The sequence below is a fragment of the Oculina patagonica genome, chromosome 1, assembly GCF_052425735.1.
Source record: "Oculina patagonica isolate OP01 chromosome 1, crgOcupat, whole genome shotgun sequence".
NCBI classification, from domain to species: Eukaryota; Metazoa; Cnidaria; class Anthozoa; order Scleractinia; family Oculinidae; genus Oculina; species Oculina patagonica.
The window spans coordinates 44,546,169-44,569,648 of record NC_135758.1 but is presented as its reverse complement, the minus strand read 5'-3'; the positions used below and the strand labels follow the sequence as shown (position 1 = coordinate 44,569,648).

The window sequence follows — 23,480 nt, the reverse complement described above, 5'->3', positions numbered from 1 at the left end:
TAACCTCGCAGGTCAAACACTGCCCTGGGCCTGTGACTATTTCGGTCACTTATTAAAGTTTAAGCGATCCCCAGGACTGAGTTGTGGGTTTGCCGAAAAGGAAATAATTATTTTTGCCGACACACAGCGTAAACCATGCAAAGGAAAAGCTTTTGATAACATCATTTTTCTCGTGGGAACTTCTGCTCAACTCACGTGCGAGGATTAACGTGACAAGGTTGCTTTGCGAATTGCGTAATGTTTGTTTACGTTTCTCTAATGTAACGCTAGTTTCCGTTACTCACGCGAAAGCTTAAATTTCATAAAATATGCTCTAACAAGAGGCAGAGTTTGCGTTCTTTACAAGCCCTGCTGCATAAGCGTTGGAAAGAAAAAAAAACATCCAACATTATATATTGGTACAAATAAATAGATAACCAAGGATAAAAATAGTTATTTCTTTATTCATGACTTTATTTTGTACAGTCGAATTACACAGTTATAAACTGTTTCTACAAAAGTAAACAACAATCCTGCGACAGGTTGATAACAATATTAATTTCGCTTGTTCTTAAGCGTTACGTAGCTGACACGTTTTGCCTCTCTCGACAGTAATTATTTTAAACTAAATGATATATTTTTATCTTTACTACAAATGCTATTCTGACTTGTTTTTTGAAGAATCGAAGTACTTCAGTTCTTCTATTTAACCCTGGTTTTCTCTGTGTTAGATATTATCCACACAGAAGCGTGGTCGTTTCACTAAACGGAGGTTTTCCAGTCTGACCCATTTTGTCAGTTTACCGTCATCAAACTCTACTGACACAAAGGCTGAACCCGAGGTACCCTTGACAGTACCGCTTCGATACCAGCGCGGTTGATCGGTTCTGTGTTCAGCTATAACTGGTGAATTAACAGTGATATCCTCCATTGATGGAACTTTATCAATGATGAGCACTGGCTCGGTTCTCTTGTAACTGCGCGTTAGGCGTTTATCGAATTTCAAGGCGAAGTCAACGTGCGTGTCACTCATCTTTGTGATATAAGCTCTGTAGTAGTTAAAGGCGTCTTTATTGAACGCCCACATTCCCCAGAACATTGATCCAACCAGAACACAATCTAAAGGAAACAAATAAAAGTGACCTTAACTCTAAACTTCTTATTTATTTCAATGACGAAAAATACTGTTATATTCTGTGCTACTGAGCTCGTGAAACACATTCTACATGAACGATCAACTCAGTTATGTACACAACTGTAGCAGCTGCGAATAGAAAGCGTGAAATAAAAATATCAGGCAACATGAAATACTCAATTCTTCAACGTCTGCCACACCGGGTCTAGTTGCCAATACATCTGGGAGCTGGTCACTTTGTGTGTTTGTTATAGGGGATGAAGATTTGAATGCCCGAATAATGAAATGTCATATATTTGAACTGCGGGTGAATCACTTTTATACACGCAACTTAGCAAGCCTAGCTAAATAGCCATTTGAAATTACAATAGTCATGAGTTCGAATCCAGTTCCTCAAGCCTTAATTTTGTTCAGGCTAGCTTGGTGTAAAAAAATGTATTCAATCACCCACACACAGTTCAAATGCTGACAGTATAACTATTATTAAATTATTATAGCAAATTTTGGAGTGTTAATCATTTGCAGAAGGATAATACGAAAACGTATATAAAAAAAGAATACTAAAAATATGTTAACAAAAAACAAAACAAAACAATGTTAATTGTTTCTCTATTATAAAAAAATTACCAGGCGTAGGATCACATCCGTATAGCTCCGTTCTCAAGCAGATTGACTCTCCACTTACAGTCAGGGGATGTATCCGTACAGTCTTGGTTACAAATGGCTCTTTAAACTTGTGTTTCACGACAGACGATGCGTCCTTGTTTGCCTCGATAATCTTAAAGAAAAACAAAATAAACGTGCGCTTAGCTAAAAATGTCCACTAAAGTGTACCTTGTGGTGTACCGTAAAATTCCTGAAATAAGCCCTCGCTCCTCGAGAAAATAAACCTCAAATCTTAGACGCAAAATTCCGTCCGACAAAAAGCGACGGCTTTTTTTAACGTAAACGGTTACACATACGCGCGCGTACAAATGTGTAACCGTTAAAAAAGCCGTTGCTTTTTCTGCCATGTTAACAACCGAAGAAGACCGAAGGTTCTCGGTCGAAACGTTTTGTTGTTTTACGCTCAAATAAGTCAGCGTCAGAATTTATAAAGAGAACTAATTCGAACAATGTTACCGTCTTCATGTCGACATGTCGTCGCTTGAAGCAACGACACATACTATTCCATAATATTCTATCACTATTTAGTTGAACGTTCAATTTAAGTTGCAAAGGCGCAACAATTGCTAGATCCAGAAATCGTAATTTGTGCATCATTATTATTATTATTGTGATTATGAAAATGACGATAACATGACTCAGATGGAGTACTACGTGACTCTTACCTTCGGTGATCCAGACTCACTGTAAGTAATAATTGTGTCACCAGCCATGAAGCTAATTCTGTACATTTTTACCCACGTTTTTCGGCCTTCGCCCCCCTGTGTAGCTATCGCCGTAAGCTTGTAATCTTTACCGAGATCAATTTGTAAATAAATTTTTTGTGATGGACACCAAGCGAAAGGACCATTAAGTCGTGCAGCACTGGGTCCATAAACAGAGTTTATAGCGGATGCAGGTGATGTGATCCTGATTGCCTGATCTGTGTTGTTTTCCAAACCAAGAGGTCTTCCACAACCTAAAAGATACAACATTCTATGGTTTTACTTGAATTTATACTGGTCATTGAGTCATTAGGACGAGGCACATTTAGTGTTGCTTTCTTTGAAAAACTTAGTCCTGAGATTAAAAGCTGGGTTGCTTAGTAACCTCAGGAAGTATGAACGTACATTATGGTTGCAAAAAAAATAAATGACAGACGTTCAAAAAAAAAAAACGTAACTAAAGAAAGAGGAAAAGTACTGCCAGGCAACAGCAATATAATGGAAATTTTGATTTCAACCTTGTTTAAGAATTAGTCATCATTTTTACTTTTTGAATTTTCCAGAATCGATATACGGTCGAAGCTCTCTTAACGGACACTCTCGTAAGCGGACAGCTCTACTTACGGCCGCTTTGTTTAAAACCCCGTTTTAACTCCCATACAAACTCTGTATTTTTACATTGCCGTAAGCGGACATTCCCGTAAGCGGCCGCGGACACTTTCGCAGATTACGACTTAGACTATTTCTTCCAGTAAGCGGACACCTCAAAGAAAATCCTATACAAAAACCTCTGTATCTTGTTTTTATCAATCAAGTACCACATTTCAGTGTTTGTTTTATCGTCATCCACGTCCGTCCAGTTATTGTTAGCTCGAATGACCTCTTTACGAGAACCATTCTCGTAAGCGGCCAGTTCCAGTTACGAACACTTTTTTCGCGTCCCGAGGGTGTCCGCTTACTAGAGCCTCGACTGTCATCAGCTACCGCCGGCAGCCAAAAATGCTCCAAACGTTCCAACTTTTATTAACCATCTAAATGCAACAAACTTTGGTGGCTGCCAATGCAGTTCTTGTTTTTAATGATTCTTTTACAGACATGTTGTAGTTTTATCGTTTTTTAATATTGTATTTTTAACGAGTAATAATAATATAATAATGATGTATTTTTTAATATATAGTTTATCAAACACTTTTATCATGAGCCTCTGGCTCGGGAGACTGGGCAACCACTCCCGTGCTTTTGACGTAAAATAAATTACCTTTACCTTTACCTTTAACTTTAAATATTTACAATATTGATTTCTACTTACTAGAGCAAGTGGGCTTGGCAGCGGACCATTTCCCATCCTGACAGAATATCACGCGACTCCCAATTAACTCCAGTGGAGGATTGCATTTAAAGGTGACATTTGCTCTGCTTCGATAATCATTGCCCTCTTTTGTACCATTGTCAGGTATGCCAGGGTTACTACATCGAGCTGTCAAAGTTAAGGTACACGAAAGTATTAAGCACTTAACGTTGATCTTAGGGCGTATTTATTTGCAACATACTGACGCGTATACCTGTCGCATTTCTAACGCGTACTGGCTTTTTTGCCTCACAATACCACAAACAAGTTTTATCGAGTAGTGAAATAAATGTAGCTTGCCTGAATATGACAAAGCTGATATGACCAGTGATTTTAACACGAAAATAGATGAGAAGGGGCACGAGGCTGAAACAGCTTCAATTGTACGCCTGTGGTTCCTAATTGTTTATACTTTCATATCTTACAATTTATCTTTGTATCACAAGATTCCCAGAAAAACGACAACAACAAACAAACAAGCAAACAAACAACAAGAGCGAATGTTAAAATTCATTCATATTTCTGTGAGGAATAAATGTATTTCGAAATAATTGAGAACTCAAAAATTCCCGGTAAATGACTTAGCGAGCGTATAGTTACATGCAACTCGCTGCGCTGTGAGATTATTACAAAAAGTTGAAAATATTAGAGAACGTATGCTTTTGCGTCACATTCCTGGTTACGCGTGGAGGGTACTGATGTGATTAATCGGTTGCGTATCGAAAAAATGCATTCAAGTCGTACATTTCAAATTTACACACAACCGTGGTCAAAAATTGCGTCTTCGTATTCTGAATAATACTGTGTAATATTTTCTAGGGTCTAATTTGCTTTAGATTCACTATAATCAAATTGTTCAGTCATTTTTCTTCAACAAACACGAGATAAGAGCATTCAATAGGTCACCAATCAGTCTCTTCTTTGGGGTTATTATTCAAGGACATACAAAGGAAACGATAATACTGAGATCTAGTTGCCTAACTAGATCGCTACGCTTCGCCATTGCTTAATCGCATACCCCATACGCATAACCAAAAATGCGACGTAAATAAATACGTCGTCTCGTTTTCCAGTATACGCGTATGTTGCAAATAAATCCGCCCTTAGTTTCATTCGAATTGTGTACACCAATTTGCTCTTTTTGTACGATCAGCGCGTTGTTTCTTTAATGCATTAAATTTCTTTAATGCAGAGCATCTTGTGAGAAATGAAACATTAGTTATAGAAAGCACGGATAATATTGTTTTTGCGATTCAAGAAAAAATATCCTGTACATTTCGACTGGCCTGATTAGTTTAAACTGATGCTACTTAGTACGTCAGGTTCAATGTTGGTTAATAAATACATTAAATCCATGAGATAAATTTTGAAGCCAAGTATGGTTCTAAACTTCTTTCAAAACAACTACAATCGAAATTTTGCTATATTTAGCAATTAACATTGAATATTTCGGATATTGACATTTCTATGCAAAATAGCTCGCTAACACTATGTATGTATTTTCTACATGGTTGTAAGTATTTTAATGCTTTTCGGTAAAAAGTTCTAAAATTAGCCAATAGGTCTGCTTGTGCATGAAATGTACCTAGTACATCAAGATGGAGGTATAAAGTAAATTGTTGTTGAAGGAAGAAGGGAGCCATAATAATTTTTAGCTGTTTTCCTGGTCCACAAGGACAAAACTTGAAAAAATCAGCATGACTTTTTCAAGAAGATATCTAAAGTTCCTGATGACACCACAATAATATCAGTTGTTTGTCGCTTCAGTACACTTGCATGGTGATTTTTAACAAAATTGGATCACTTTTCGTAGTTTCCATGTCTTTAGGTTCTTAAGTTTGTAAAGTGAAATTGGTGACAGTGTACCTTTAACTTTTAGGTGGTTCAGATCTACACGCCCGTATACTTCACGCATAAGATTCAAGTGCACATTCCCAGTTAAATTGTTGTTAGCAATGTACCTTTACGAACCTACCTTCACAAGACGGTCTCAGATGACTCCACTCGCCCTCATCACATGTTATTCGCGATGCCCCAATAAGGTCAAAAGACCTGTCTTTGCATTTGAATTGCACAACACCACCGTGGGTATAGTTAGCGCCTGAACGCCGACCATTTAAAGGGTGCCCAGGATCCTTGCAGCGTTCTAGTAAGAAATGAATAATAAGAAGCTATTTACATGAATAAAAAATAAAAGTGGCGTGGGCTGTTAAATGCACTTTCTTTTCAACATGTTCTACCGCTGCAACTTCAGTTTCAGCTGAAGTATTTATCCTCATTTAGTAGAAACTCAGATGTGTTCTATTGGAAATCCGCGAATCTGATTGGTTCTCCCACTGTTTTCTAATCGCCGATGGAAAGCGGTAAATTTTCCTGATTTTTGTCTTCAAAGTGCACAATATTGTAGGTTTTGGACTGAAATCCTTTGGAGTTTCTACTAAAACAATTAGACTACTCGCCCTCGTTTTCTATGAGCGATAGTCAACGAGGCGCAGCCGAGTTGACTATTTGCTCATAGAAAACTCGGGCTCGTAGTCTAATTGTTAAATATCATTTAGTTCCATGCACAGCAATGCAAAAGGTAAGAACTCTAACGAAAAGTGCATGCTGTTTATAAGTCTGTGTGTTTTTGTAAGGCTCTGATGCAACATTCTTTCGGAATCTTGCATCTTAATAGGATGGAACGAATAAACTGCAACTAATTAGTGTTCTTTTGCATAATTGCTGATTACTCACTTTTGCACTCTGGCATTTTCCCGTTCCATACTCCTTTCGTGCAAGTTAAAGAGGCTGGACCACGTAAATCATAGCCAAAATTGCATACAAAATTAATTGACGAGCCATAGCTGTAGTCGTCCCCGATGATTCTTCCGTTGTCGAGTGGTCGTGGACCTTTGCAAGTACCTGTAAAAATAAAATAAAATAAATAAACATAATAAAAAAACATACACATAACAATAAATGTCACTTTTTAAACATGTCCTTACTCAGTAAACTATTTAGTAATTAAATACTAAAAAGAAGTTTGAATAAAAAACGTGAGTAGTTTCTAAATGAACTGTTGTTGTTTCGTTCTGTTAGGCAAGACAAAAGCTCAGAAGATAATCAATTTGAAGCAATAAGAGTAACTTCGTCGAAACTCGGAAAAGTGTGTTAGTTAGCTCTTTGTTATAGAAAACAAACAAAAAACAAGCAAACAAGCAAGAAAACATAACTGAATAAATGAAGGTGGACAAAAGTCATCGTCACGATGTGAGGGAAATGCTTAATAGGAATGTTAGAGAATTGTTCATACCTTTGCAAGTTGGAGACGTTTCATTCCATTTTCCATCCAAACACATAATCCGTTGCGATCCTTTAAGTTGGAATCCTTTCTTGCATGAAAAAGAAACTAATGCCCCATGGCTAGTACCGTTATTATGTACTGTACCATCAGATATCGCTGGCAATGCATTGCAAGAAGCTGAAAAATAATACAGACATGAAGAATATAGTCAATAAAGTAAACTAGCGAGCACTTGTTACTTGTATAAAATTAATAAACAAAGCGAGAGACTATTTACCTTTACATTCCGGCGGATCTGAGTCCCAGCTGCCGTCGTTACATATTAATCGAGGATTGCCAACCAAACTGTAACCTTGTACAGTACATTTATACGTTAGCACCTGTCCATGGGAAAAGTCGCTTCCAGTTTTATGACCATTCACTATTAACCCAGGATCATCACAGGAAGCTACCCGAAAAAAGCAGAAAAATATTAAATAAATTTAGCCAAGCCTAAAAGCGGAGCTCTCTGGTTATTTACTTCGCCCTTTTTGTAAATCCGAATTTACTGGCTGTTTGCAGAAAAAAAAATTAGCACTTGAGCCCGTAATCCAATGTAAACCATTAGTAGGTCAGCGGATACCTTACTTTGACAGCTGTCAATTGACCATGACATGGATGTTCAATATTAAAGATGTAAGCTGACGTTAACCATAACTTTAAACCTATTTGTGGAGTATGGTCGCCATATTGGGGCGACGTCGTCGTCGCTAGGGCGCACGCGCCCGCGAACCATGTCGCTAGCCATGATGACCATGAAAAACCAAAGGCATGGTTCTGCTAATTTTCTATGGGTACGGGGCTCTGCGGCCCTTCAGGCCGCTGGTAGCTCCGCTTTGAATAGCATGCTTAGAAATCTCAAAATAACAGCTTTAACAACCCTTTTCTAGTGTCCAAAATAAACCTACCCTTGCAAGAAGGAAGGCTCGTATTCCATGAACCATTGACGCAGTGGCGGACGTTTGAGCCAACCAAAGTGTACGACACATCACAAGCATACTCTACATTGCTACCATGTGGCAGACTTTCATCTCTCCTAAAGAAACGAGTTGGTGTGTATCCATTGTCAGGGTTACCATCGAAAGTACATCGACCTATACAATAATAATAAAAAAACTTTTAGAACGGTTTTACCCCCAACAGTGCCCAAGTTAAAAGATGAATAATAGCACCCAATGGAATTTCTGCTCTATAGCTTTGATTTTACTCTAACAGTTAGAAACACGAAATACATGCATTTTGCACAGGAAATCCAAACGCTGTATTAGTTATACATAATCTTAAAATAAACATGTTCTTATTTACCTGCGTTCCAATGTCTTTTTTTGGCCGGTTTGGGGGCGATTCGAATCAGAGTGAAGGCGGTTTACATTGCTAGTTTCAAATTTTAATATTATAATCGGTCTGTCGCAATGTCAATACGACGCGCCTCAATTACGTCTCAAGTTTTCATTTATTGTTATTATTAACACGAAACTTCCCGCGAGGAGAGTTAATAGTTAATGGTGTTAGCAACTTGAGTTAATAATAACTGAAACTTGAGACGCGTCGTGTTGACATTGCGACAGACCGATTAACGTTTGAAACTCGCAACGTAAACCGCCTTCACTCTGATTCGAATCGCCCCCAAACCGGCCAAAAAAAAGACACTGGAACGCAGGTAAATAAGAACAATTTTTATTATGAGATTATGTATAACTAATACAACGTTTGGGTCCCCTGTGCATTTTGTGCGCGTGGAATTTTCAGACCTCTGTTCCCGGTGGAAAAATAAATGATTGCTAGAAGCTGGGACAACACTAAATTCGCGAAAGTGGAGTTCCTACATATTTATTGCAATAATTGCCAATTGTAATTCTCGTATTATAACGGTTATTGTGAATAGCAGTTATTTTAATAACGGTACCTCTGCATTCAGGTGCGTCACTACTCCACACTCCACCTTTACACCAAATTGTGTCATTTCCCTTTAAGTCATAATTTCTATTGCATCTGAAAGTAACTGTTTTCCCATCCTGAAAGTTGTCGTCCAGGCGATTACCATTATCTGGTATCCCGGGATCTGGACACACGGCTGTGTTGACACGAACATAATAAATAAAAAAATGGAAGTTACTAAATAAACGCAACAAAAAATAAAGGTTAACAGTTAGCTGTTTAAAGCCTTTGAACTGCCTTTACAGTCAAACCGGATGTTCTTTTGATGGGAACTTTGCATTGTTTTGCTCGTCGCAACTTGCAACTTTTAATTCAAATTTTCCTGAGCAAGTTGCCAAGTTCCGGTTTTCATTTTCCCGTATGGAACATAATAATTCCACCTCTGTTTCATAGATGGATGAAATAATTGTCCTATGGTCGACTGCTTATCAACAGACTGAGAGAAATATTACCGACAGGCTTAGTTGTCTGAAATCGCCAAACTTGGAATTATACTTAAAAATTCAAATTTGCTCCGCAAGTTACGGCTTACGTTTGTAATTTTGAAGCGTAATTCCTAGCTTAGCAATGTAAACTAAGCCTGTCGCTTTTTTTTCTCGCATTCTGTTGATAAACAGTCGAATAAGGGGCAATTATTTTCTGTTTCTTTAAAACAAAGGTGGTATAACCTCGTTTTATACGGCAAAATGAAAACCAGAACTTGGCAACTTGCTCGAGCAAATCTGAATTGAAGTTGCAAGTTGTGACGAACAAACTGTCAATCAATATTGGAACATTGCGCCGCAACATTGCAAAGTTCTCGTCAAAAGAGCATCCGGTATGTCTGTAAGAAGTTGTAATACATGTGTCTCACTTTCGTTCTTGGGCTGTGTCTTAATTAAACTACCCTTAAAGGATTAACAAAATAATAATAATAATAAAACAGTTTTGGCCATATGGACTAATTCTAGCGGTGTAAGAGAGAATAGCTTCTCGTACCGAGAGGAAAGAACGAAAAATAAACTTCCAGGTACTGTAAAAAAAGTCTAAAAGTACCTGGTACGTTTTCTAACCAGAAACTATAAAGATGAAGGTCGAGTGTTAAATATAATAAGATCGTATTTGTCATAAGGAAATATCGTTAGACCGAAGGTAATTGGTCAATTTAAGCATGCTTTGCTTTGGCAAATTTTATGCCGCAATTTAGAGCCATATCACAGTCCAATCAAAGCTTGCTGAAATAAGGACCATGATGACTTAAAGAACGCTTTGCCCCTTTAATAAATGAGATTTGATCTGGTAGTAGCTAGCCCGAACATCAGGCCTACCTATAAGGGGAAGGAAAAGGTAGGCCCCCTTTTCCTCGCCCTATTTTACCCAGTGTCCTTTAAAAAACGACTGATACTCAGACTGATTATAATCAGTTTTTTATTGCTTACCGATACAATTAGGCACAGAGCCACTCCAAGTTCCATCCTTGCACTGTATTTGTTTTTTGCCATCAAGTTGATAATTCGGATTGCAGACGAATGTCACCCACGAGTTGTGTTTGAAGTCGCCCCCTTGTATGTTTCCATTCAATGGCGCTCCTGGGTTGCTGCATGGTGCTAAAAGGATTATATTTTCATTTACCGTAAAATGGCTTTAAAATTCTTTTTGAGACCTTTTGAGGGTGGGGGGGGGGGGGGGGGGGGGGGGGGGGCTTAATTAGAGAGGGTTGCACATTAGAGAACGGGAGCTTATTTCAAACCTCAAACCAGGTTGGTACATATAAAAGAAATAAAGTGGAATTCTGTGATTTTGTGCTGTTAGTGACACATTTTCAAACAAAAAGTAATTGCAGTGCACGAATAAATATAAAAGCCTATCGAAACCTTGTTTTCTTGTTGAAATGATTACCAACTTAATCCATCATCTATCTAGTAGGGAGGTGGTTTAAAAGGGAAGGGGGGGGGGGGGGATAATTTAAAGCAATGAACAATGGACAACTAGACTTCCAGAGGGCCGCTTACTAGAGAGGAAACTTAATAGAAAAAAAGAGAGAGGGGCTAAATATATTTTTTTCGGTGTTCGTTTTCGAAGAGTCACAGGATCCCACAAAGTAGATACCTAGGACGAAGATGCTCACGTTACTGAAAAAATATGCTGGTCTGTGTTGAATTCTTGATCAGCATTAAATAACTTGGTATTAACAGACAATGACATTGCTAAAACCCTTCTGATCATTTGCCAGTGTCATTTTTTGTATCAGGTCGGTTTTCGCCTATACAGCTCAAGATTCTTTTTTTTTTTTCAGAATTGAGGACGCACAACTTCAACGAAACAGCAAAAAAGGTTTTGGGTCGAAATAATTCAAGTTAGTTGAGACCTAAAACGTTCTCTGTAAGAGAAAGTTAGTTCTTTACATCTTAACTTTGAGGCATTCAAGTTCTATTTTTTCATTATCGCATCTGTGTAAAAGATTTCATCTTTCGAAAAAAAAAAAAATCTCTACCTCTGCATCTTGGGGGATTTGAGTCCCACGCTCCATCATTGCATGTCAGTCTGGTATTGCCGTCAAGAGTATACCGGGCATCGCATTCAAACCTTATTGTTTTGCCGTGGCTGAAATCAGAACCAATCTTTCTTCCGTGAGCGATATTAGCAGGAGGTCGACAGGAGGCTAATAGTAAAGAAAAAAAGGTAAATATGTTCATAAAAGTATTTGTTGCTCTTTCAACTTCTTTGTCTTTAGGTAAATGCCTCGAGGACGGTTGGGGGAAGGCGAAATACTCTCTGCTCCCGTTTATTATTGCAAGCTTTGGTCCCTGAGAATTTTTTACTGGGTTTTACGGTTTTCCTGAAATCATATTTACTGTGACGACATACAAGTCTTTGTGCAAGTTAAAATAACGATAATTTTGATACCTTCAGATTTTTATTGATTCATTAATTACTATGATTTAAAGCTATTGATTGATAAAGAATAGGAACAGACATGCAGTTGAATGCATCCTATGAGCGGATGGTCTGAGCCAGGTTTATATGGGCAGACATTGATTTCAGTTTTATGCAAACGTACCTTTGCACATTGGAACAGCATTGGTCCAGCCCCCATTGTCGCATTCCTGCACATTAGCTCCCACCATCGTGTAAGTAGCGAGGCAGCCGTAAGTTATTTTTACACCGTGTCTGATCATGTCACCTCTATTCCAACTGCCTGTGTTGTAATACCCGTGAGCGGGTCTGCCTGAAAATCTGCAACGAGCTGAAAGAATATTGTAGGGAGCAGGAGGGCATTTTGCGTGCGCATGCGTCGATATGGGCTAGTGCGCACGACAGAGAAGTTCTGCTATCGATTGTTTACATATTTTTCACAATTTATGGCCTAACTTTCAGCTCAAAATAAAAGGTGTTTTAAGTTTTATTTGCTGTATACGATACTAAGAGTCCTTGCTTTATCTTCTGACAACAACCAGCATACTTTGGTGTCGGCGTGCCGTTTATCTGATCGACTTTGGCTATGTGTATTAAACATTGCGCGTGGACAAAATGGCGACCGAATGTCGAGAACCGTAATACCTTGCTCATGTTTTTAATAGCTGGGAGATCTAAACGGACAAAGCGCTACGGCTACTTAGTACTAAAATATAAAACAGCAGTTTTAACTATACGATGTTATAATCAAGTATCCCGGGTTTGAGCGAGTGGTCATGATTTTGATTAGATTTTTCATAAAACTGCAATTTCATCGTTCTCACGATGCAAAAATCTCAAAATCTAACCTTGATCTCCAGCGTCTACCGATGATAGATGGAGCCTGATGTACTTGAACTATCGTCTAATGCTGCGAATGTAGCGTTAAAAAATGGTCTATTGTGGTAATTTTTAGCTTTCTTTAACGTACGTTCTCGCTGGTTTATTCTAACAGAGAAACTATCGTTTGTGATTATTTCCTTAAACTTAAGCATTGGTCAAAATAACTTCACATTTCGATGTACCACAATTATTCCGTTGAACAAGAAAAGAATTACTGAGATCGGTCTTAATTTTAAAGTGTTATGGTAATTCTTTGCTGGTAGACTATTTGTTTACATTTTACTATGTTAATTAGTACATTTTTGGCTCCTTTAACAAAATCTAGCCTTGATCACCAGTCAAAAAATAGCATGAAACAAACAAGCGATATATATATTTTTCAGAAACGTTCTAATAACTGCTGCATAAAATGTCTTAAGAAATAATTTTTAACTATAAACAATGTTATTTTCAAATTTTCATTTCAACGTTTGTTTCTTTAAGATTGATGTTCGTTCTGTTATAACGACTGTTTTACTTCTGTGTCGCCTAAATGTGATTCTGTGTCGCCTAAATGTGTCCAGGAAACCCTGTTTGCCAGTCGAGGGCAAGTTGGCCTTGCTTTAGAGTCATCAATGAGCTGCATTATCATGTGCAGAGCACCCAAACATGTCTTTCCCCTCAGGGAAAACCCTTTTCTTTGGTGGCCGTCCCTTTAGGCAAAAAATCTCCCGACAAGCTATAATATTGCTCGCACTCTGCTTGTATTACAGCAATTGATTTGATATGAAGTTTTGATCTTAATATATCACACTCCAGCACACGAATAAATGTTTTCCTCTTTTTACGGCCTGTTTGATTTCTGTCGGTGAAGGCTTTCCTACCTGTCCCACATATTTTCCCATTATTTTCAACAACGATCCCGAAGCAGGCCAGAAAATCTGCTTTATAAGAGCCTTGCAACACACAAAACACTTTTTTAGCGAAATTTACGTCTATATTAAATTATGTGACGATAAACAGTACAAAAAGCAAAGTTTGAATCTTCCGCGCCATTTTTATTCCCAAGATCACGCGGTCTTTGTACAGCGGTTGCACGCATGCGCCCGCAAAATGCCCTCCTGCTATTGTAGGGAATTAACTCCGGTTTCTGTAGCATAAAGCGGCTAGGAGAATCCCCCTCCCCCCCCCCCCCCCCCCCCCCCCCCCCAAGGATGGGTTGTTAGTCAATCACAGGTTATTCTCCAGGAGGCAGCGTGGCCGAGTGGTTTAAGGCGCTGGTGTTGTAATCTGGAGAGCTCGAGTTCAAGCCCTCCACCCTGCCACTAGCTGGATTTGTTATTGATCGTTCCGAGTTCAAATCCTTGGTCAAGCTTTTTATATAGCCAACTAGTCTGCCCCCTGCTAGTTGGGATTTTTAACTACGTTATGTTCATTTAAAGTGTTTGTTTCCTTTGTTTCTGTGGCATCCCTCGAAGAGATATGAAGTTAAGTACATGGCAATGCCAAACAACGTTTACATTTACATAACATTAACAATCTGCCAGGTTTCACCAAGGAATCGCTGGTATCCATTTATACACCTGTGTGGGCAAAGTCACTGTGAGAGAAAAGTTAAGAGCCTTGCCGAAGAATTCACCATAGTGGCCACGACCAGTGCTCAGACCAATAAAAACTTCATGTGGAAAGGATATATTAGATTTACCTTCCGCTTCGGTGCAAATGCGTTGTTTTCAACTTACGGGTTAGCGAGGCAACCCATACCTACAGTTACAAGTTCATGTTATCCACACAAAGTTTCTTGAGCCTACCCGTCAACGTTTCGTATGTTTTTTAGGCTTACATTAAATTTAACGGGATCCACAGAAAAATGCAAAGTGCATGCATGCTAACAACAACGTAGGCACCTCTTTTTAAACTGCAATGTAACATAAATATTTTCTGATCAAGAAGTATTTCTTTATCAAGTATTATCCAGAAATCTGGATGGACAATATCATTTTTCTATCAAAATTGTTTCACTGCAGCGTTCTCGAAGGCTTAAAACATCCATCTGATTTCTACGGCTCATTTCTTGGCTGGTATATATCTCCTTAGATTGGCGAAAAGGTTACTTGAAAATCCGAATTCATACAAATGACTTATAAATTGTTCATTTCTTGCAATAATCAACTTAAACAAGATTTTAACAACGAAGTGTAAGATGATGTCTTCTTTATGACAGCAGTTGACTGTCATGAAGAAAGGTGATAAAAATAAAGACAACTGAAAAATCGTTTGCATGGTCATGGGCAGACCTAAACGCTTTAGAAGAAATACAAACTCACCTTTACAAACTGGCTCTCTGGAATTCCATTTCCGGCTGCCAACACAGCGCAGCTTGGCGTCTCCAAACAGGTCAAAGCCATTGTTGCAAGAAAACGTAACTTCATCTCCTTCAAGATATCGAGCTTTATAACCTTGCAGTCTTCCGTTGGATGGAGTTATCAGTTGTAGGCAAATACCTGTAGATCGAAAAATTGATTACCTGTGTTGTTGGCTGGTTAGGTGCTAAGCATTCCAAAACTTGTCAGTGTAAGAACTTAATCTAACCTTTGCAGACTGGAGCCGGCTTGTTCCATTTACCATCGTTGCACGTGACAGAAGGGGCACCAATCCTTGTATAGCCATAAGAACAAAAAAACCTCACATAACTTCTATGTCTGACGCCATCTCCCGATCTCCTTCCATGAACTGGAGGGGCGAGTTTGTTACATGGTGCTACGGAGTCCAACACGAACAATCCAATCAGCCACAGACGAGAAAATTACGTTCCTTTTTATTTGCCTCAATATACCGCTTACGCCTCCCCTAAAAAGGCGCGAATTCTTAGAATAACTGCCACTTGCGCTCATTTCGCATTCATAATTGTAGAAAACAAAACCGATTGTAAGCTTCCCATGAGCTCAGATGCAACGTAGGTTAAAAATTCTGACTGAAAACTATTTCGCCATTTTGAAATTCATTTAACAATTTTACAAAAATGTGCAACTTTAATATGGGGATTTGTGAAGGTTTTTGAGCATTTAATAATGTGTTCGGAAGAAGTGAATTCTTTTTTTATGGTTCAGACGACCGGCAATCGGTTTTGTGTCATTTCTTCCCCTGTTACATCATATAACTCATGTGACTTAATGATAGGTGAAAGTTTTTTTTCCCAATGCTTTATAGCTAGCCACCACAACACCTACATACATGAGTACAATAACAGCAGCGACAATATAACTAATAAAACAGACGCTTTAGCTTTTTAACATCATCAAATTTAAAGTTGGGGTCTAAATATAAGAGGCGAGTGCAGTGGAGTTTTACCAAGAACTGAATATCCCGCTTCCTGATTACCAAGAAATATTCAGTTTATTATGGTTCATTTGACGTCTTTTTACTGGCTCTGCGTGAAATTATAACATGTGTTTTGTGAGAGACAAGAGTATTTTAAAAGCCTCAATGCTCAATGGACTCGGTGGAGTGCTGAAGCCCCTTTTAGTCTTTTTGCTTAGCTTAAAGCGGTCGCATGCTTCGAGTTCAGTAAGCTTCACTGCTTTTTTACGTTTATTGTCATCGGTCAGATGCGTCTCTATCTTTGTTTTGGGTTGACCGACAGGCTTGAACAGGAAATATAACTTACCCATACAACTTGGTTTGGAAGTGCTCCATTGACCGTTTGTACACTTTATCGTTCGCACACCCTCCATGACATAGTTTCTAAGACACGTGAATGTAACTGTTTTGTCATGACGGAAGTCATCACCAATCCTGTTTCCTTGATGAGGCTGGCCAGGGTCTGGACAAGGAGCTGTTGAAAACAAAAGTCAAACCAAACTGAAACACTCTGCATGGATCAAAAGGCAACTGTAAGAAGACAAACAGCTGCTGACTTATCGAATAATCGAACTACGGGTTGTAGGTTTCTAGATTCCGCATTCGATTTCTCTTGGTTCATTTATGGCCGCATAGACTCTTAATCTGCGGATACTTACCGAGGCATTGTGGAACAGAGGCAGTCCATTGCTTATTTTCTTGACAGTACATGGTGGATGTGCCTTTCAAAGTGTAATCCCTGTCGCACGTAAACGTCACTGATCCACCGTATACGAAGCCTTTGCTGACCTTTTGCTGTCCGTTTGCGAGTTGTCCAGGAACTCCACATTGAACAACTAGGCAGATAGCAAAACACGGAAAACAAACACATTCAATAAATCTATTAAGTTCGAGGCCCGTTAAGCAAAGGTTTACGCTCTTGTATGGCTTTATCATACAACATCGATTATCACACATGCCTTGAGTATGAAACTTAAACAATGCAAGGCATCATCTGTTGACAAGGTCCGTACTTCTAAAATGAAGAGCAATCGTGTCTCCATCTGTAAATTATAGAAGGCTACATTGAATGGATAATGTACTTACGCTCGCATGTTGTAGGAGCGCCACTCCAATTTCCGTTACTTTGACACGTCCTTACTCTTGAGCCTTTCATTTCGTAGCCTTTTTCGTTGCATTCGAAGACTATCCTATTGTCAAATGTTAGCGCCACTTGTTCAATTATGTCTCCATGATCTGGCTTGTTTAGAGGACCACAATTCACGACTATAAAAAATGAAAATGACCATTTCTAATGGTACCCACAAAAATGAAGAATATTATATTATTAATTATAGTTTATTTAACTAGAAATGTTTTCACTTGCTAGCTCTTCATCTTCTAAACACCCTACTACCTAGTTATTACAAAGATTTAATCTTATTAGAAAAGACCCTTTTATATATCCTTGATTGAAAATGGTACGCTTTTTACATACCTGCAGTCTCATTTTGTAATTTTTCGCTTGAAATACTTAGCAAACGGGGATCTGTCGTTTGGTGTGCTCGAGATTGCAGTTTTCTCTACCATTTTTATATACGCCAACTCGTAAAATAACTACCCTTTTTTATATCTCCAGCCTAAAAAAGGTGCCCTATCGGGCGGAGCTTCCTCGTATCGTCAACGCTAGGAAGTAAACCCCACCGCCCCCCCTCCCTGGTTAGGAAGGTATCTGCTTAAGAAAATTGTGTAGGTGCGCGGAATGCCTGTTTTGAGAGCTGTCTGGTTTAGTGAAGTGTGCGTTTTAGAAGGGTGCTTCAAGAATGAGGGATAGATAAACAACCCATAAGTAAATAAAGGGGATCTTCGTACCTTCACAAACTGGCTGACTACCACCCCACTCCTCGTTCGCCTGACATATTCTGTAAGCAGGTCCTTTAAGCTTGTAGCCCTCATCGCAGACGTACTCCACTCTTTCTTTAAAGGAATACACGTATCCTATAACCCTTCCGTGGGGAATGTCTCCTGGACTGCCGCAACTTTTAGCTGATAAAGCAAGATACAATTTCTGATTATCAAAGTTTGTATAATAAGCTGTTTATTTCATTGTAGTGTCATGATTTGCTGGTTATTAAACGACCAGAAGCAAATCACATTTTACCTGTAATCCGGTGATGAGTTTGTTTTACTTGTGTAGTACTTGGAATTCGAGATTACCACCTTTGTTTACATTTTGTGTAACGGTTAGTATACTACGCCTCACTAACCACAGAATCGACTGGGACTTTGCTGAATGCTTAACCTACAGTACAAACTATTTTCAACGACTGGCTACAGAAAGCTGGTACACAGACTGAGAACAAACGCCTCTCACATTACATCTTACAAACGATTATCGCGACATTAACAAAAACGACCAACGGACCTCAAACAGATGGACTTAATTTAATTTACAGTAGACGGATCGAAACTGACCAATGACTGTTGACAAACTTTATAAAAGTCTTACAGTCAATAACATAACGTTTTAACTGACCAATCAGCTTCAAAGGACCAGAGACTTATAATATCATCGACTGACAACAAAACTCACGTGAGCAAGTGATATCGCCACTCCAGTTGTCAGGACCGTTACATTTCAAGAAACCACCCTTCGACTTGAAGTATCCTTCTTTACATTTTAATAACACGCGATCGCTGAATTTAAATTTCTTTGGCATTCTTCGCGGCCAGTAGACGGTAGCTGAATCTGGAATCTTGGGTGGGTCACACTTTGGAACTGCATAAAAAATAACAGAAGAGACATAAGGAGCTCAAAATTGGAAAAAAAAGAAAAAACGGCCGTCACATTTCCAATGACAATGTAGATACTAAGTAGGAAGTAAACGAACAAAAAAAACAAAAACGAGAACAAGGGGAGTTATCCCAGTGTACTACAATATTACCGTTTACAAACTTTCGCACAACTTGAGGGACGTTCCTTTCAACTTGTATTTTTATTTACACTACCACACAAGTTTTATGCTTTAAGTACTATCGTGTATAAATAAAGGTTTTACTTACTTTTTTACTTTTACTAGAAGTTGGAGACATTTGACTTTTTTTACATTAAAGGTTAGTTGTAAGTGTCATTATTGTTTAACATAGGGATTTTAGCGACATATTTTTAATATTGGTAGGGGCGTATCATTTTTTTTTTTATTGATTTTAGCCCTATGATGGTATAAATTACTCTTTTTTAGCGCGAGGGGGTAAAGCTTACATATATTTTTACTAATATTTATATCTTGATTTCTATAATACTATTAAATGAATTATTAATTACATTAGTTCCCTTGTCTTTGTACATAATTTTATGCTTATTATTGTCATGCGTTTTATACATGAGCCTTTGTTTCGGTTATGTAGGGCAACCTCATCCCGCGTCATGGCATTAATAAATTGATTGATTAGCATACCCAGTGACCGCCTGTGAAGTAGACTCCATTTATTTTTACTTACGTTCACATTTTGGTGGGGGGTTATCCCATTCTCCTGTGTCCAAGCATTTAAGTATAGCTGATCCCACTAGCTTATAAGCATCACCAATGCACCAATACTTAATATACTTCCCGGCTTGCATGCCGTCTACTTGTCTGTTTCCATAAGTGATTTCTCCCGGGTCTTTGCACATGATTTCTAAAAACGAACGAAACAAGAATGGAAGAAAGGAAGGAAGGAAGGAAGTTGAGAAAGAATATAATTAAGACACAACCAAATCCTTAATTAATTAAAGAAGTCTTAAAAATGTATTTAGCTTTACTTGACTTGCAGTTCACGGGTTTCTGGTCGTCCCAAAAACAGGCTGTTTTACTATGCTTATTTTACCACAGGACTTAACATGTAGCGCGATAGAACATGATTGTATGCAGTTAATCTCTAATTTGACAAACAACCAGGTAAAAGTCGTATCATTGTTTTCACGTTGCCGCCTCTCGCTGTTGCCTTGATTTTTGCATCCGCTACAAAGAAAACGCCAGTTATGCATGCTTATTACGATATCGACGAAGTTCTTCGCAGTATTGCGGTATTTGCGGATTGTCTATCCGTTAATATAGAGTTCAGCACATCCCATCCCCCACCCAAATGCCCCGCCCCTCAAGTATCCGGCTTAACTTTCAAAAATACTCACTGCATCTTGCCTTCTTTCCGTCCCATTTTCCGTTTGCTCTGCACGTTCGTTTGGCTGAACCACGCAGTTTGTATGGACTGTTGCATGTGTACGTCACCACACTGTTAAAAGAACGACCATTGCTGACGGTTTGACGAGAATTTTTAGCTTTAGGTGGGGCTTCACATTGTACATCTGTGAACATCCAATCAAATATGATCAGCCTTGTATTGTAAATCATATTATAATAAGAAAATAGAAAATACCTGCGCGTTTGTTTGAGAAAATACTTCCCATGCACATGTTAAAAAAGACAAGCAGCTTCTGATTGGGGGTGTCCTTTTTCGAGATATATTAAATGCTATGAGCTTTTGATTAATTTTCACAGTTTTGAAACCCAAATTAATTTAGCGGGCGCCTCATATACCCAGTCACGCGAACATGACAGACATTCTCGGCTTGTCACTAAATCTCCAAATCCAATTGCGTGACGGACCAAAACGATCTCCGTCTGTCGATGAAGTTGAAGGAGAGACTTTTGATTAAATCAAATGCGCAAATTTTGGTCACAGCTCACCCCAGAAAAGCATGGTCATACTTTCTTTTATAGGTTATCATAAGCTTTCCTGTATCTTGTGTCTTAAGATCATAAGTTTTCTCCCGGTCTACGTTAAACGACATTGTCATAGCAGTTAATATTACAGTTTTGCTGGGATAACTGAAACGGCATATGTTAGTTGACGAATAAGATGCTAAAATATTTTATTGAATATACACGACCTTCGTATAAAACTTGTAAAAAATTGTCTAAAATTTTTATGGTGTAAGATGAAATAACTCCTCTTATTTAGAGGTAATTCCCATTTACATTTAACAACACTTACTATTTCTAACGCAACTGATTCCACAATCGCCATCACATAAACACTTCTGGTTTGACCGGCAATCACTGTCAGACCGACAAGATTTCGTACAGTACCGAAAAGCTTCTTCATTTGTTCTTCGGCAGTCATTTATAGAGTCTAAGAAGAAAATTAATTAAACATAAGGATAAACGTCGTCATTTCTAAAAGGAAGTAATGGAAATAAGCATCTGAAGTACACTGAAATGAATCCAAACAATTCTTACCGCTTTTCTTTCGCTTGCTCTCGATAAATGGAAAAATAAATATGAAAATTGCGACTACGAGGTACGTTTTCCACATCTTGGGTGTCATTAAGTTCAATTTTACGTTTTAAAAGTCCTTGTGAAACGGTATGTGACGCTTCGCGATTGCGAAGTTGCCAACTGAAACGCTTCACCACAAGTTCCTCCTCAAATTACTGTCATTTCAGATTTTGTCACAGTATAAGCTGAACAGGAACGTGTTGTTGTCCCAGCTCAACAGGAACATGATATCACTGATATGAGATGCATATGTCTGGAAACTGCTGGATGTGTTCCAAAAGCGGTATACGCCTTTTCCTGACTGGTATTTTTATAAGGCTCTTGTTCGCGTGCCAAGTTCGTTCGTCATAACATCTACTCGACCTGGGTGGGGGACAAAAAGGAACTACCTAACCTATGGGGAAGGGTAAATGCAACAGAGCCGTACCGGGGTTGTCAAAGGCTTTTTGATATCCCATGCCCACTCTGGGTGAAAAGTTTTAGTTTGCGGTGTGAAGTTTGTCACGTAGCGGATATCTGGGCTGTAACGCACAGCAGGGCTTCTTGTCGGATTTTATTTGACATTGTGTGCGTGTGTACGTTTCTAGCCTTCGCCTTACCTGCTTACCCAACACTTCGTAAAAAAATACGATGGTTTCTATGGGGGGGGGGGGGGGGGTAACGCACAGCAGGGCTTGTTGTCGGATTTTATTTGACAATGTGTGCGTGTGTACGTTTCTAGCCTTCGCCTTACCTGCTTACCCAACACTTCGTAAAAAAATACGATGGTTTCTATGGGGGGGGGGGGGAGTCCCGTACGAAATGGGCGGGGGGGGAGCCCATACGAAAGGAGTGTTAATTTCGGATTCATGGTCTTATGACATGTATGGTCGGTTCCTGACAAAACGCTAATCTTTTTAGCCGTCAAGGTCTCGTTTAGGAAATGAGAAAAATACAAATATAAACAATATATAAAAAGTATTTTGGTATCTTTTAGGGGACAAAACGCTAATCTTTTTAGCCGTCAAGGTCTCGTTTAGGAAATAAGAATATACAAATATAAATAATATTTTTAGTTTTTTGGTATCTTTTAGGGGACAAAAGAAGCTTGAGCCATATCTATATTGATCTCTTATAGGGGTTGTTTTCAAAATTTCGACGAGCATCCTTACCCATTTCTTTTGAGAGTCTCCCGTCCCAGGGCCCTGTTCTTGTCTTACACTTCTATTTGTTTCTTGTATATGATTACGGCTGAGATGACTTACTCGACCTTTTAGTTCGTTATTCATGTTAACTTGTAACAATTTATTCATCAGCCATTGCATTCAGACTGAAACAGAAGTTTGGCTAAAACACTCTTAGAAGCACTTTCAGTTCGGCTCCGAAATAATTTCTGATTTTTGCTGTTTATTCACACTGAACCGTTAAGGTATCTTCAGTTATACAAGGCTTTATGGCAAACTGGTACAGGAAGAATGCCATTGAAATTTAGAGGACCCACCGAATCAGGCGAAAAGAAAATCAAAGTAATAATGATAATGATAATAATGATAATGCATTTATATAGCGCATTTTCCATATATATGTTCAAATGCGCTTTATACATACTGTAATTTAAGATACAATTGTAAAGGCCAGACCACAACACCGGGAGCTTCGTGCCCTACTCTTTGCGAATAGTGTGTGGGTTCTTTAACGTCCCCTGTTAGAAGACTGAAGAAACAGGAGACGGGACCTACGGTTTATCGTCCTTTTCCGAGAAGACTAGAATGTCTAACCATTTGCAGATGTAATTACAAAGGCAGCACATTCTCCTCAGTTATTTTAAGACCCTGAGTGTTGTTTCGGTCGGGGGTTCGAACCCACGACCTCCCGCACAGCAGTCCGGCGCTCTACCAACTGAGCTAACCAGGCGGCGGTGGCTATAAGTCACTAAAGTGGCTATAAGCCACTAAACTCGGACAATTTATTATAAAACAAGAATCGTAAAAAA

At 38.7% G+C, this 23,480-nt stretch overlaps 1 protein-coding gene across 3 annotated transcripts; it reads right to left on the bottom strand.

Moving 5' to 3' along the window:
* Positions 1-423: 423 nt before the first annotated feature.
* LOC144633172 (sushi, von Willebrand factor type A, EGF and pentraxin domain-containing protein 1-like) lies at positions 424-21,751 on the bottom strand. 3 transcript variants are annotated; one of them, XM_078491977.1, is made up of 24 exons: positions 21,470-21,737; positions 21,225-21,362; positions 20,362-20,535; positions 19,692-19,868; positions 18,784-18,969; positions 18,063-18,236; positions 17,298-17,477; positions 16,871-17,047; positions 16,519-16,686; positions 15,444-15,611; positions 15,179-15,355; positions 12,136-12,321; positions 11,569-11,736; positions 10,514-10,681; positions 9,064-9,231; positions 8,066-8,251; positions 7,396-7,566; positions 7,128-7,295; positions 6,569-6,736; positions 5,808-5,978; positions 3,794-3,961; positions 2,446-2,738; positions 1,742-1,892; positions 424-1,098 (listed from the first exon to the last, which is right to left on the bottom strand). In XM_078491977.1, the coding sequence occupies exons 1-24, from the start codon at positions 21,555-21,557 to the stop codon at positions 707-709; spliced, it is 4,365 nt and encodes a 1,454-aa protein (XP_078348103.1). In that variant the 5' UTR covers positions 21,558-21,737; the 3' UTR covers positions 424-706. The 3 variants fall into 3 exon arrangements, with proteins under 3 accessions (XP_078348103.1, XP_078348110.1, XP_078348119.1); XM_078491984.1 differs by lacking the exons at positions 8,066-8,251; positions 9,064-9,231 and having other exon boundaries at positions 21,470-21,733; XM_078491993.1 differs by lacking the exons at positions 1,742-1,892; positions 2,446-2,738; positions 3,794-3,961 and having other exon boundaries at positions 21,470-21,751.
* Between the last annotated feature and the right edge of the window lie 1,729 nt (positions 21,752-23,480).

Coding starts and splice junctions, on each gene's coding strand:
- LOC144633172 (XM_078491977.1), bottom strand. CDS start 21,557: ATGACACCCAAGATGTGGAAAACGTACCTCGTAGTCGCAATTTTCATA. Junction 6,737..7,127: donor AACGTCTCCAACTTGCAAAG/GTATGAACAATT, acceptor TTATTTTTACAG/GTACTTGCAAAGGTCCACGA. Junction 2,739..3,793: donor TGCCAAGCCCACTTGCTCTA/GTAAGTAGAAAT, acceptor TGTATCTTTTAG/GTTGTGGAAGACCTCTTGGT.